Source organism: Erpetoichthys calabaricus, chromosome 3 (assembly GCF_900747795.2).
Source record: "Erpetoichthys calabaricus chromosome 3, fErpCal1.3, whole genome shotgun sequence".
Lineage (NCBI taxonomy): Eukaryota > Metazoa > Chordata > Cladistia > Polypteriformes > Polypteridae > Erpetoichthys > Erpetoichthys calabaricus.
The window spans coordinates 25126660-25141500 of NC_041396.2; the positions used below are offsets into that span (position 1 = coordinate 25126660).

General features: G+C 38.5%; 1 protein-coding gene across 5 annotated transcripts in view; it reads left to right on the top strand.

Moving 5' to 3' along the window:
* Positions 1-14841, top strand: part of slc25a55a (solute carrier family 25 member 55a) — a 640168-nt gene that overhangs the window by 615027 nt on the left and 10300 nt on the right. The window contains exons 1-2 of one of the 5 annotated variants that reach the window (XM_028796490.2): positions 10738-10851; positions 13256-13462. The exons of 3 other annotated variants lie outside the window; for them this stretch is intronic. In XM_028796490.2, coding sequence (XP_028652323.2) covers positions 13443-13462 — 20 coding nt within the window. In that variant the 5' untranslated portion in view covers positions 10738-10851; positions 13256-13442. Of the gene's footprint in view, positions 1-10737; positions 10852-13255; positions 13463-14841 lie in introns of those variants that run through there. One more of the 5 variants, XM_051924470.1, reaches the window with a different exon arrangement.

Here is a 14841-nt window from a genome sequence, read left to right on the forward strand (position 1 = left end):
CCTGTGAGGACTAGTGTGGTCCTCCTTTCTGCACCTTAGAGTTAAAACTGGGTATTTATCACACATCCTCTTTTATTGAGAGAACACAATAAACACAGTATCCTGACTATTTACACGTTGGTAATCTTTTTCCCTCTAGACGGTTGCTACAGAGCTTTTGTTGACATTACGTACAACCTGACTTAAAAATTCCACAAGCACCTAAAAGGCCTGCGTCACAAGACAAGTTTAGACTTGTGTGATGATTTAAATGCATCTAATGGACACTCTTACACTTCAAAATGTCCATTCAGCTTCAAAACAATTCTTCTTTACAAGTATTTGCTACCATTCATTTTCATGTTAAGGGTTTGGTGCTTTCTTTTACATGATTTGTGGGTGCTAAGCACAGTTTGTCAAAGTAAAGTGTCGAAAGGAACATTAAAACATCTATTTTTCTCAAATGTCCCATTAAAAAAGGGTTACTGAGTGGAACATAATAAGCCATAAGAAATTGTTGAATTTAAATAGAGTTTCAGTTATGGATGCTGTTTATTGATATTTTAACCTGCTATGTTAAACTAGAACAGGTGTTTCATAAAAAGACACAATAATGTCTGTATACAGTACAATGAAGCAATATGGTGGTACAGAAGCCAGTATTTCACCTGTTGAAATAAAATTTTGGATTCCTATAAAACTGTACTGAGGAATGTGGGTTTGGAAAATGGATGGCAGAATGGATGAGTCCCACAGAACCAGTTCAGTTCATTCATTTTCTGATCTCACTTTATTCAGCAGTGGAAAACAGAGAAAGACAAAGTCTGGGAAAAGAAAGGATCCATCATAGAAAACACACACATACACACCCAAATGCCCCTTTAAAGTATTTCTTCGGTGGAAGGTTCTACTGACCTTAGCCCAAAAACCAAACCAGACTAAGGTCTTTATCTCTATGTTGGCTACTTCCAAATCATATACCCCTGATTTGGATTTTCATCCTTAAACTTTCACAATCAGCCCAAACGTAATAGGTGTTAGCAATTCTAAAAATGAGTGTTCTTCCTAATAAGAATGAAGTTTATTTTTGAAAATAATATTTTCTCCACATGGGCAGGAGGTGGTCTACTAGTATAAAGATGCATTCAATCACACTTTTTAAGTAGTAGTTTTTGAAGCAGGCTGATCAGGAAACTAGCAAAGAGCAAAACTAAACAACAAACCAACAGTTCATCTAAAGCCAGTGCCACATTACACAACTTCTGCTTGGAGGGTATGGCAAACTTGACGACTATGGTTAATGATTTAGTCACCTGAGGACATCAGATTACATGACTAGAAATCAGAGGGAATGATGAACAGATGATGTTCCAACACAGTTTCACATTTCCTTCCTGACAGCCTGTAATATGCCGCTACCCGTCTGAGAGATTAACAGGAATGGCAAATTCAGCCGCAATCTCTGCCTTTTTATTTCTTTTTTCCAATCTGTCATGACACATAAAACATGAGAAAGATGAGCCTCTCTTCTGTTTTTGAAGAGTGGTGGCTCTGAGGCTAGGGATCTAAACTGGCAATCAGAAGGTTGCCGGTTCGAATCCCATAAATGCCAAAAGAGACTCTGCTCTGTTGGGCCCTTGAGCAAGGCCCTTAACCTGCAATTGCTGAGCACTTTGAGTAGTGAGAAAAGTGTTATATAAATGCAAGGAATTAAAAAAAATATTATTATTATTAAAATACCCGTGTTCTTAATTCCTCATTGTTGCATTATTTGCATTGAACTTCTGGATGAGAGCTCATTGGTTGTCAGCTCTCATGCACACAGGGCCCGCCCCTACGACTTAAGACAGAATCAAAACTGTTTTGACAGACTGGTAGAACTGAATTACTGGGGATGTCAAACTACATGACTGCTATCACAGGAGAATCCCGCAACTGCCCCAACTTGCTAAAACTATACAAATAAAGTTAGAGGCAAAAAAATTAATGGAAAAAAATTTATCTGCCAGAACTGTCAAAGAAATTACGAAGTTAAAAAACAATAATATTACTTTTGTTGAAGAAAAGCAAAATCAGCACTTGAGAGAAAGGTTTTGAGAATATCCACAGTCTTGGACAATGGTCTACATGCAGTTTATATGTTGGAAAAATGCACTGGTACAGCGTGTTGCTGCACCCACCACACAATGAAAAAGCTCAGGATCCCAGCTTCCAACCCCTAAAGCAGACACGTGGTCCAGTCCCACCCTCCAAAAATGACTATCTGACACAGCCAGGTGTTATGTGGGTGTCCCCTTGGCCTGGCAAACAATGAGGACCCTGTGAGCTGGATCACCCTCTGGAAATCACGCCACATGACCGTAGTGCCGTAACTGACGCTCCCTCACAATGCAGGTAATGCGCCTCATTCAAGACTGTAAGTGTCCTGGGTATGACAATAAACTGCATCCTGCCCTGCAACTGGTCCTCCAATTTGCAGAGAAACTTTGGGGGTTGGTGACAGGATTGGCACTCCAGTCACTGTGAAAGATCTCACACTGTTTAATTACTTTCAAAACTAGTGTGATGCTGAGGTGTCACGTGTAGCACAACTGCACTCGGGTCCTAATTTGGGATCCTGAGGTGGTCTGTCGTGTGGTGGGTGCAGCAAATTGATATAGCACATTGACGCACCTACCACACGACAGACCACCTCAGGATCCCAAATTAGGACGTATTGCCGCACCCACCACACGACTGACCACCTCAGGATCCCAAATTAGGACGTATTGCCGCACCCACCACACGACTGACCACCTCAGGATCCCAAATTAGGACATATTGCCGCACCCACCACACGACTGACCACCTCAGGATCTCAAATTAGGACCCGAGATATTATCAATGCATGCTCCCAACCTCTCTCTCTCTCTACAGTGGGCACATTAACATTTTTAGGGTGATTTTGCATTGTTATGCACTATCTAACAGTTTTCTGATTAGGCCACACTGCACCAGTACTGCAAAAGCCATAAACTGTGATCCATTACTGCATATTATGAGATTATCTTTGCTCAAGAATGTGATTTGTCTAGAGATTTAGAAATAATAATCTATTCAGACAATCAAGTCTCTAGCATAAACTTGTAACTGCGCATGTTAACACCTTTAACTACTAATGAAGAACAGCATTAATGTTAAAAATTGAAAGATGATCGCCCACTCCATTACAGTTCAGCAAATCAAAGAACATTGTTCTATTCATTACATCATTTTCCCATTAGAAAATGTAATCCTAAAATGATGTAAACTCCATACAGAACTCAACACAATAGACGCATTTACTAGAAAGCTGCTCCACAAAGGCATTCTATTTGATGCAACTGAATAACAGGAATTAGTTGAACAACAAAATAAAAGAATTCCAATGTGCACATACCTCATTCTCTCCATTTTGGGATTACACTACATATAAAGGTATTCAAAATATTTCAGTTCTCTTTTTCTGTCTAACAGTCTTGCTAACTAAAACTGAATTAAAAAAGTAAACAAACTGAATAATCTGAAAGAGGTGCTTTAAAAAACAGATAAATGTCATAGAAGAAAGGATAAAAAGATCAGTTATCATGAGTCACCACAAAAGGCGTATCAAAAAGGACAGCACAATGGCAAGAAGAACAGAGAACTGCAACCATAACACACAAGGCAGATGGGAAAGTTTCATTTTTAGAATCTGTAAATGGTATCAGTGTTATCAAGTTTCCCAACGCGTTTGTGACATGACCAATACATTCTTGAATTACAATTTTATGTTACGTTTTAATAAATCTGTTTTTATGATCCAAAGCAACATACACATTGTATGTATATGCAGGCTAATGTAGCTTTTCTTAATACTATGCTGGTCTAACGATGCGATGTTTGCACTGAGGGTGTTGATGGAGAAGTATAGAGAAGTTGCATTGCGTCTTTGTGAACCTGGAGAAAGCATATGACAGGGAGCCTCGAGAGGAGCTGTGGTATTGTATGAGGAAGTCGGGAGTGGCAGAGAAGTACGTAAGAGTTGTACAGGATATGTACGAGGGAAGTATGACCGTGGTGAGGTCTGCGGTAAGAATGATGGATGCATTCAACGTCGAGGTGGGATTACATCAGGGATCGGCTCTGAGCATTTTCATATTTGCAATGGTGATGGACAAGTTGACAGACGAGATTAGACAGGAGACCTCGTGGACTGTGATGTTTGCTGATGACATTGTGATCTGTAGCGATAGTAGGGAGCAGGTTGAGGAGACCCTGGAAAAGTGGAGATATGCTCTAGAGAGGAAAGGAATGAAGGTCAGTAGGAACAAGACAGAGTACATGGGCGGAGTGGTGGCTCTGAGGCTAAGGATCTGTGCTAGTATCCAGAAGGTTGCCGGTTCGAATCCCCATCACTGCCAAAAGAGATCCTACTCTGCTGGGCCCTTGAGCAAGACCCTTAACCTGTAATTGCTTCAGGGGCACCGTACAATGGCTGACCCTGCATTCTGACCCCAAGGGGTATATGAAAACTAACAAATTCTTAATACAAGAACTTGTATAAGGTGAAATATAAGGCGAAAAGGAATGTGTGTGAATGAGAGGGAGGTCAGTGGAATGGTGAGGATGCAAGAAGTAATGTTGGCGAAGGTAGATGAGTTTAAATACTTGGGATCAACAGTACAGAGTAACGGGAATTGTGGAATGGGTGGAGCAGAGTATCAGCAAGAGTGAAAGGGAAGGTCTACAGGACGGTAGTAAGACCAGCTATGTTATATGGGTTGGAGACGGTGGCATTGACCAGAAAGCAGGGGACAGAGCTGGAGATGGTGTGACGAGGACGGATAGGATTAGAAATAAGGACATTAGAGGGTCAGCTCAAGTTGGACGGTTAGTCGGTTGGGAGACAAAGTCAGAGATGTGAGATTGCACTGGTTTGGACATGTGCAGAGGAGAGATGCTGAGTATATTGGGAGAAAAGAGAAAAGAGGAAGGCCTAAGAGAAGGTTTATGGATGCAGGTGATGGGTGTAACAGAATAAGATACAGAGGACAGAAAGATTTGGAAGAAGATGATCCGCTATGGCAACCCCTAACAGGAACAGCCGAAAAAAGAAGAAGACTATGCTGGTCTAACATCAGCAACCCGAACAGTTTCAGTGAACTTTAGTAAAGATTCTAAATTGGAGGAATGCAGCTGCATTCCTCCATGAATGTAGTGAGAAGTGAAGAAGGGGTCTGAATTGCCTCGAAAGTTTGCATATTGTAATCTTTTTAGTAAGCCAATAAAAGGTGTCATTTTGCTTGACGTCTCACTACATTCATAATGGCTGACACGGTACACAACACCCTAATTCTTCTATGAGAAATTTCACCATCCAGTATGGAAGGTTTGGAATGGTCATGTTATATGAATTACACTGTCATCCTCCTCAAACCATTCACTGACTACTCATGCCATGTTGAGGGGACATTTTTGTCATGGAAGAATGAATTGTGACAGATGTGAAGATGCTTCAGAATAGGATAAACATGATTACTCAGGAAAGCTTTATTTTAAATTCCATTTACTGTACCTTAACCCTGTAAGGCAAACAGTCAACCACACATCATACCAAAGCTGCCTGAATGCTTCACTGTGGGATCGGAGCATTTAGACCTATAGATTTCTTATAGATTTCGTCAGTGTAGGATGAAGGATGGCTCATTTTATTAGATGACTATTTTTCCACTGCTCAGTAGACATTTGTTTGTGTTTTGTGCAACACTTTAACCTCAAAGTGTATTTTTGGTGCACTCAGGCATTTGTGCTTAGCAGCCTAATCATAAGGATCTGTCTGTTTGAAGTTCTCAAAAGACTTTTCTTGATGAAACGTTCTACTTCTGTCTTGTAGTGTTAGTTAAATTATAAGTGATGCCTGTCTGTTTTTCCTCACATCTTGAAATAATTTAGCAAAATCAAAGTCATGAAGTGTATGCTTTCTTCCACAGTTACCCGTGTTTCATGCTGTCTTACTATCTACCATCCAGGACAAAACCAAGTTAGTAGTTCTTTGTCACAAAATTGTAAGTGGGGTGAAAACATCACAAGTATTATCAAGAAAGCCCATCAGAGAATATTCTTTTTGCACCAGCTGAGGACATTCAAGCTGCCCCAAGCAACACTGGTCCAGTTCAATGCAGCCATGATCGAGTGCATTCTGACCTCAAATGTAACTGTCTGGTATGGGGCTGCTTCAGCTCAGGCTAAGGCCAACCTGCACCACATCATTAGAGCTTATGATAAGATCAAAGGCTTTCACTTACAACACATTCAAGTACTTCAGGGTAAGAAAGCATGCCCAAAAGATCATTGCTGATCTGACTCACCCACGGCGCCAGATATTTCAAAGACTTCCCACCGGCAAACACCTATGAGCGGTAAAAACTAAAACAATGCATTTTACACAGAGGAGTGTTTATCAATGGAATAAGAAGTTCAAACATGGCTGGACAAGTATTAAGTTTGAAGAAGGAGTGTAATGCCCGTCAATAGCGTAGAGCAAGTGCTTTACATGATTCTGGCGAGAATTCTGGCCCCTGGTGCACCTTTAGCCCATAGCAAGCCGATTGTTGCTTACTGCTCTTATTTCGGCCATGTTTACTTCTAGAAAACAACAAGAGAAGCTGACTGATGAAACTTCACCACTGTGACTATGGACCCACCATGTTTCCACATGTTCACGGAGAAAGCTGTACAGCCAGCCCAAATAAGAATGAAGTTTACTTCTGAAAATAATAATTTGCTCCAAATGTGCAGGAGGTGGTCTATTAGTATAAAGATGCATTCAATGACACTTTTTAAGGAACAAAGTTACATTTTGTGCTGCCTCAGTTAATAGTTTTTGAAGCAGGCTGATGGAAAGCAGGATCAGCAGATGGCATAACCAGTAAACTAGCAAAGGGTCAAAACTAAACAACAAACCAACAGTTCATCTAAAGCCAGAGGGTATGGCAAACTTGATGACTACGGTTAATGATATAGTCACCTGAGAACATCAGATTACATGACTAGAAACCACAGGGGATGATGAACAGATGATGTTCCAACAGAGTTTCACATTTCCTTCATGACAGTCTGTAATATGCCGCTACATGTTTGAGAGGTTAACAAGAAGGTTGAATTCAGCCGCAATCTCTGTCTTTTTGTTTCCTATTTATATCAATCTGTAATGACACATAAAACATGAGCAAGACGAGTTAAAATGCTTGTGTTCTTAATTCCTCATTGCTGCATTATATGCATTGTACTTCTGGATGAGAACTCATTGGTTGTAATCTCTCATGCACACAGAGCTCACCCCTATGACTTAAGACAAAATCAAAACTGTTTTGACAAACTTGCTGGATTGAATTACTGGGGATGTCAAACTACATGACTGATTGTCACAGGAGAATGCCGCGACTGCCCTGACTTGCTAAAACTATAAAAATAAAACCAGAGACTACACATTAGTGGAAAAATTTGTCTGCCAGAATTGAAGGTCTGATGAAACTTCACTACCGTGACCATGGACCCACCATGTTTCCACATGTTCATGGAGAAAGCTGTACAGCCAGCCCTAGAAAAATTATCAGAAAAGTGTGAATATTGATTGACTTACCCTTACAAAACATTTCTTTTTAAAAAGTGTGGCAGATTAATATAATATGAGAATGTTATAGCAAATTTATTAAAGCAATTCTTCCAAGAATTAGGGACATATGATTTTGGTAAAAGGAAATGATTCCAATAAAGTTATATCCTGCCAACTTTAAGCAGATCATCAAGTTTGCATTTCCACAGGTGTCTTTAAACTAAAAAAGTATATGGAAATTGGATGAAAATAATGCTCAACAGGGTGATTTAAATTATGTAACAAACAACAGTACTCCAATGATAATACAGAAAGGAACATTTTATGGTGTCTTGGATGGACTGCCATCCCAGTTGGGATGGACCCTTATCCAATGGGGGGGGGGGGTGTCACTCTCTGTCTCAGCCAGGAAGCTGGCATGGAGCAGCGTGGTGGTAGGTGGTAGACTAGGACTAGCGTCTCAGCAGCCATGTAGGGAAATTTTGCTTACCCAGATGGGAGGCTAGCATAGTGGATAAAATACAATACAATGCAATACAATACAATACAATTTATTTTTGTATAGCCCAAAATCACACAAGAAGTGCCGCAATGGGCTTTAACAGGCCCTGCCTCTTGACAGCCCCCCAGCCCTGACTCTCTAACAGGCCCTGCCTCTAAATGACCCGAATGGAGAGGCATCCTGACCAGAATGGTTAGTAGTTCACTTTCCTGGTTGGGACAATGGGAGACTGCCTCCCATGCTCAAGTCGACTCCCAGTACACTAGGTGGCAGCATCCCTTTTGATGACCTTTTTGAAAGCTCACAGGGTAGCATGGGGATTGTGGTTCCATTGGGTTGCCCTGTTGGGCTCTGAGGATTGAGAGGTGAGAGGTGAATACCTTATTTCATGGTGGTTCTGCCTGACCTAAAAATGCTTTCAGGAAACAATGGTTTGGCAACGGAAGTACTCCTAGGTTGGCTTTAAAAGGGAGACCTCCACCTTACACAGGGAGTTGGGGTCAGGGGACGAGAAGGATAACACTCGCCTGGTAAGTAGTGGAGGACAGAAAAGGAAAAGATCTATGCTTGTTTCCTAATCAATGAAGAAACCTGTAAGGAGGTATTTGATTAATTCAAAAATAGTTTATTTGAACTAGGGATTGTCTCTAGTTTAGTTGTGTCTGGGATTTGGGGCTCAGTTACTACCACTAAAGACTGTTTATTTTTTTTTTGATCTTTATTTTGCCTTATACAATTTCTTGTATTAGGAATTCGTTAGTTTTTGCATACCCCTTGGGGTCAGAGATTGTACAGTGACCCTGGAGTAATTACAGGTTAAGGGCCTTGCTCAAGGGCCCAGCAGAGTAGGATCTCTTTTGGCAGTGACAGGGATTCGAACCGGCAACCTTCGGTATACCAGCGCAGATCCTTAGCCTCAGAGCCACCACTCCACCCCTATTTGTATAGTAAAATCACCAAGTTGAAAAAATCTTTGGTGTATTTAATATAACAATCACATTCGTAACAGCATTTTGTTCATTGCACCACATATATTTCCTAAATTGACCAATTTAGTTTATTCATCAATTTCTGCTGAATAATATTGAGATGATTAAACTGCTTTAATGAAAAAAAAAACATTACAAAGTGTAAAACAGATGCCTGAATGCTCACATATTTCTTTGTAAACACTTCCGTGTTAGTCAGCTGAGGGGCAAAGAAAAAGACATTTTAAATAAAACAGGAAGTGTGGCCTATATATCGGAAGCAGGCATTGTCACTATAAAGTCACACTTGAGTATGAGTCACTAAGCAAATGAATTACAGAAGCTACCTAAATGTGAATGCCTGAAAATTAAATTGCTAGTCAAATCAAAACTGATCATCTGATAATTATCTGCAGTTATCTGCATTTTTTTTATCTTTCTACATCCATGTCTCAAAGAAAAAAGCCCATATGGGCACCAAATGTGTTTTATATGGGTCTAAAATATGGGTCCCATATGGGTGGCTGATATGAGACCAATGAAATTGTGCAACCAAGGATCATATGAGGCCCAAATGGGTTAGTACACTGTTGGTACACCTTGCCAAGTGTGCTTGGAGTGAGCTTAAAACTAGATAACATTTATCTAAGCCTCGAAGCAAACATTTAAATAATGACAGAATTATTCATTTACTTATTTGGCTAACACTCTGATCCAAATCAATTTACATTGATTTTGCATTGAGATGTAATTGGTTACATTTCTTTTCCAATTGGAGCACAGGCAGGTGAAGTGACTTGTTCAAGGTCGCACAGTGTCAGTAGCAGGATTTGAAGTCCAGAGCTTTAACCACAATGTCACACTTAAAACCAATAATGTATATTTAAAGAATGTCAAAACATTTTTTTCCTGTGCACTTCAGCCATAGTGACTTTGGTATACAATTTTGTGTAATCAGTAACAGAACACTAAGCCATTTGGGTTCATTATGTGCCATCCATATTTTGGCCCATACAGATACAAGTCCATTCAAAGACACCACTGAAGCGGACACACACACATTCATTTTTACTGTCTTGTTAAGAAAGGTGATGTGTTGCTTGTTCGTTAGCACATGCAAGTATGAATTTCAGGGTACACTGATCATGTCACCCTATAAACCTTATAATTATTTTGATCTAATTGTCTATTAAATTCCATATGTTCTAAGGAAAAGAAACTCGATTAAAAACAGCTATAAACATTTACTGCGCTTTTAAATGATAAGTTTAAGTGTATTGAGCATGGGAAAGGCGCTATATAAATAAAATGCATTATTATTATTATTAAGTTTAAAAATACTGCAAAAATGCATTTGAATTAAAAGGAATAAATATAAAACTTCTCGATTAGGGAAAATTTTAAAAAGCTAGTCAAGACAATGGACTTCGGAAAGTTCAAGTCGGTCTCAGACCTTCCGCAAAGGCCAGTCGAGTCCTGCAAAGGGCGATAGGCGAGTCGCTCAGTCTCGCCCCTTAGTGTCTACTACAGTGGGGGGAAGGGTAGGAGTGCCCATCACACGACCTTAGCCAATAGAAATTGAGAAGCTCTAACGCGATCAATGAGATTACGGAAAATGGGTGGTGCTTTCTTCTATACTCCACCCACTGTTAAGCAAGTTGAGTGGAAAATTCCAGAATCTGGTCAATCGAGCTCTATGATTCGGAGGTGTCGGTGAAGAGCAGCAAGCCCCAAGTTGAAATCATCAGTATATATATTTTCATTTTCATATTTATATTTGTATAAAGGTAAGTTTAATCGTAGTGTTTATTTACGTGTTGCTCAAAATTCTTGTAACACGAGGCTGATTTTTTTTTCTTTTTCAGTTAATTTTCGTAATGAAACTAAAATCATGTCAAATAGCTCCTATAAACTTGAATATTATTTTGCAAAAAAATGTGCACCATTACATTATGTAGTCTAAAAAATGGCTGCTAGTTTATAAACATAAAAAAAAGAAAAATTAGCCCAACTAAGAATGGAAGCGAATTGATTTGCAGAATTATGAACTAACCGTCTATTAGTCTGGGGCCCTTTTGATTGTAGGTTCCGTGTGTATAATACGTTTGTTGAATAGGTTTATAAATGGAATTTGTATCTTTAAAAATGTAGATTCATTTATCTCTGTTTGTGTTTATTTATTGCTTGGTTTTACATGTGTGTACATATCCGTGTAGTTGTAAAATGGAAGTGGATGTCATTTTATAAAGGAAGTAACTGAACTTGTACCTCTTTTCAATATTAACGGATATTGACTTGAAAATGGCGCTTTTTTGCTTCCTGTAACAATCGGTCTTTTCATGTCAGGTTTTATTGCAACTATTCATTTTTATTAGACATGGTTATTGCAGTAGGCAAAATCTCATCGGGTGAATATTGAAGCAGAGTCTGGTTTGTGTGTGCAGCCCAGTAACGGTGTAATATGGCAGTCTGCAGGGTGGCGTAGTGGTTAAGGTTTTGGACTTTCAACCCTAAGGCAGTGGGTTCAAACGCCGCTACTGAAAACTGCGAGGCTATGAGCAGGTCACCATACCTGCTTGGGGGATAATTGGGGGGGTGGGGGGATATTTCATTGTATTTCAAATGTTGTAGGACGTCTTGAATAAAGCTGTCAGCCCAGCAAGTAAACGTAAATGAAAACATTTGCCTTAAATGACGGAACGCAGATAAACGATCGGATAGGTATATGTGTACATTTTGGGCGAAAAACGTTAGCTGTGTACTGTGAATTTTGTACAATACCGGCGGAGAAATAATGACACTTTTTCTGGATGCCCCTGTTTTTAAGTTTGGAAGGATAAAAACTAAAGTATCAGTGTAACGTTTTCAAAGTACAATAGTTAATTTATTAGATCCTTGTTTGTAAACATCCACTTTAAGAATGTAAACCTCTTCTAAGATTTTATGTCTGTGCAGAAAATGAAATAAATTGCCAGTATCGGCTCTAAAGAAAAGTATCAGCATTGTAAAATACATTTTACACGTTTTATATATAATGTAGTCTTGATTTTACAACTCCTTTCAAAACCCGTTAAGATTTTAAAGTCAGAAAGGATTTTTTGGGGGGTAAAAGCTTCTTGAAAGGCTGATGTAATCCTCGCCCTAAAGGCTAGGCGCTGATTGGTTTATGAGAGTGGGAGGATGAGTTCTAGAGTTATCTGGAAACGTTTAGAATCTTTTGTAGTGCCACATCACAAAAAACATAGTGTTTTTTAAATCTTGTTCGGCATTGTTTGATTCTCTCCTACTTGAATACCTTTTGTAGACTTTGTAATTTAATATTTAGGATATTACAAAGTATCAATAAAGGCATCAGTAATATTGTTCCAACAAATACTTTCAGAAATTTGAATAGCATAAAGCTTACAGGCAAACACAGTTCCCTCACAAGTTACTGCCAAGGTTTCCACTAGGTACATATTAACTTACTGAGGAGGTTTAAAGTCAGCCTTTATTACTAAATGAACATGATTAATGTGTGGTATTCAAGAATTTTTAATTTTTTTTAATCATCTATGTATTCATCTGCCTGGCAATAACTTTCCTTTACCCATTTGATGGTTTATACTAAAAAATACAGACCCGAGTGAACTGTGCCAAAAAATTTAAAATTTGCATTCTAAAAATGGGGTTTGGAGTGACTGGGGTAGCTAAAATCAGCAACTAATGTAATTCAGTTATAACTTGAGAGCTTAAAATAACTTGTTGCTACTTGATAACATACACATATCTCTAGGGCTGTAAGGTTCAAGTCACATGAGTTGTGTTAGTGTTGCTCAGCTCACACATTCTTTAGTCCTTAACGAGCATGGTTCTTAAAATTAATAATACACCCTCCGGTTCTCAAGTTTTTGAATCCCCTCTTCTGTTTTTAAAGATGCCCTGTAATTTATTTTGCTTGAAACATTACATTTGATTTACAACAGATATTATTGGAGGCAAGTTTATTGAATATTTTCATGTGTACCAAATCTGATGAAATCGTGCTCAGTTTAAATTATGCACCCATGACTTGACTAAATTGACAAAAGTGATAGGTTTCAGGAGGGGTGGGTTTTGTATTGAAGCAACTAAATTTAATCCTAGGAGGTGGGCGGAGCTGACCTGTTGATAAATTCTTGTGTCTCTCCTCCCCATCTGTCATTTCCACAGAGACTTCTTGGGATTCAACATCTCCCAACGGCTGCACTCCACAGGCAACTCTCCAACACCAGTGACCAAAGCATTTCAGAAGATTTTTTTTTATTATTGTTGTCTTTTGTAAATATTTATTTAAAAAAAAATCGGATCCATTGCTTTTTGTGAAACTTGAAAACAAATTAAGAAAAAAAGAGAAAAGATGGCAAATCAGCAAATCAGGTTAGTGTTTTAAGCTCCTCTTTACCCAATTGAAACATTTACTTTTACTGCTTGCATTTGTTTGAAGGGTCCAGGAAATATATGGGACTTCATAATATTTTGTTTTCTAGGTCTGTAATTCCAAACATAAAAAAACTTTTAAACTCATTGAAATTATAATAAAGCATATTTTAAAAAGTCTTGATTCAAATATTGCATTTTAATTCTTTTCCCATCTTTTGATTTTTCTTTTACATGAATTATTAGCAAAACATCTCAGTAATATTTTCATGTTATGCATTTAATGTGAACAGTATTCAGAAGGGCTTGGCATAATTTTGAAGTATGTAAAGTTTTTAAGTGAACTGTTCGATTCATGGCACACACCCTGTTGAGTGGATAGCAATAATCGAATTGCTATGAACTTGGCATAGGGTGTTTTTCATATTTTTATTTTTGAAAAACATAATGCCTGCCATTATCTAGTCTGCACAGCTAATTAATTTCCATCATGTCTACATTTTCTGCTCCCCCACCAGAGGGATCAAATCTTCCCTTAGCAGCTGATCATGGTAGACCCTGGAGCTCTAATTACAGTTGGAATCAGCAGTCTTTCTCTACTTAAGCCAGAGAGTATTCTCTCAGGGGGGAAGAACTTGAACCAGAATCTCAAAAATTGCCTGCACATTTTCGCCAAGTTTAGATTTTGCAACATTGTTTTCTTATTAACAATGATAAGATTAACAGTTCTTTGGGTAAAGAGAAAAAATTGGCCTAGTTTCAGTCCGTGCAGGTGTGTATTCCTGCTGATGGAGTATGCATCATCTTGCCAAACTTCTCCATTCAAGAGATTATATTATTGCATTAATCAGGTTGGAAATTTGAACTGATGATAAGCAACATGTGGCATTAAATAAAAGTATGTGTAACCCTTTATTTCACCTACCATGTCAGCATGGCAGAACTACTTCCAAAAGGAGCAAGTGAATATGACGAGTATATAGGGAGACTTTTTCTTTTTTATGAATCATGGGTTTTTACTACATTTAACTTTAAAAGTATATCTTGGTTTTCAGGATATTGATTACATGGGGGCTTCTAGCCACTTAGAGTGACATTATAATGTTGCTGGCAATTTAAATTCAACCAAAATATTTTTTTGCTTCATTAAACTAGAAACCAAATTGAAATCATGTAGTTTTTAAAAAGCAATTCAATTTTTAAATTACACTTTCTACTTAAACGTTGATCCTGTTCATGAGCAACAATTGGAGATGTTAAAATTATTTTTATGGAGGTGGTATTTAATTGTACACTAATAAGAATTAGGGTTGGAATTACAGGGTCTCCGGCTCAAATCCCATTGCTCCCCTCAAAATCATGAATGTAACCTTCCAATG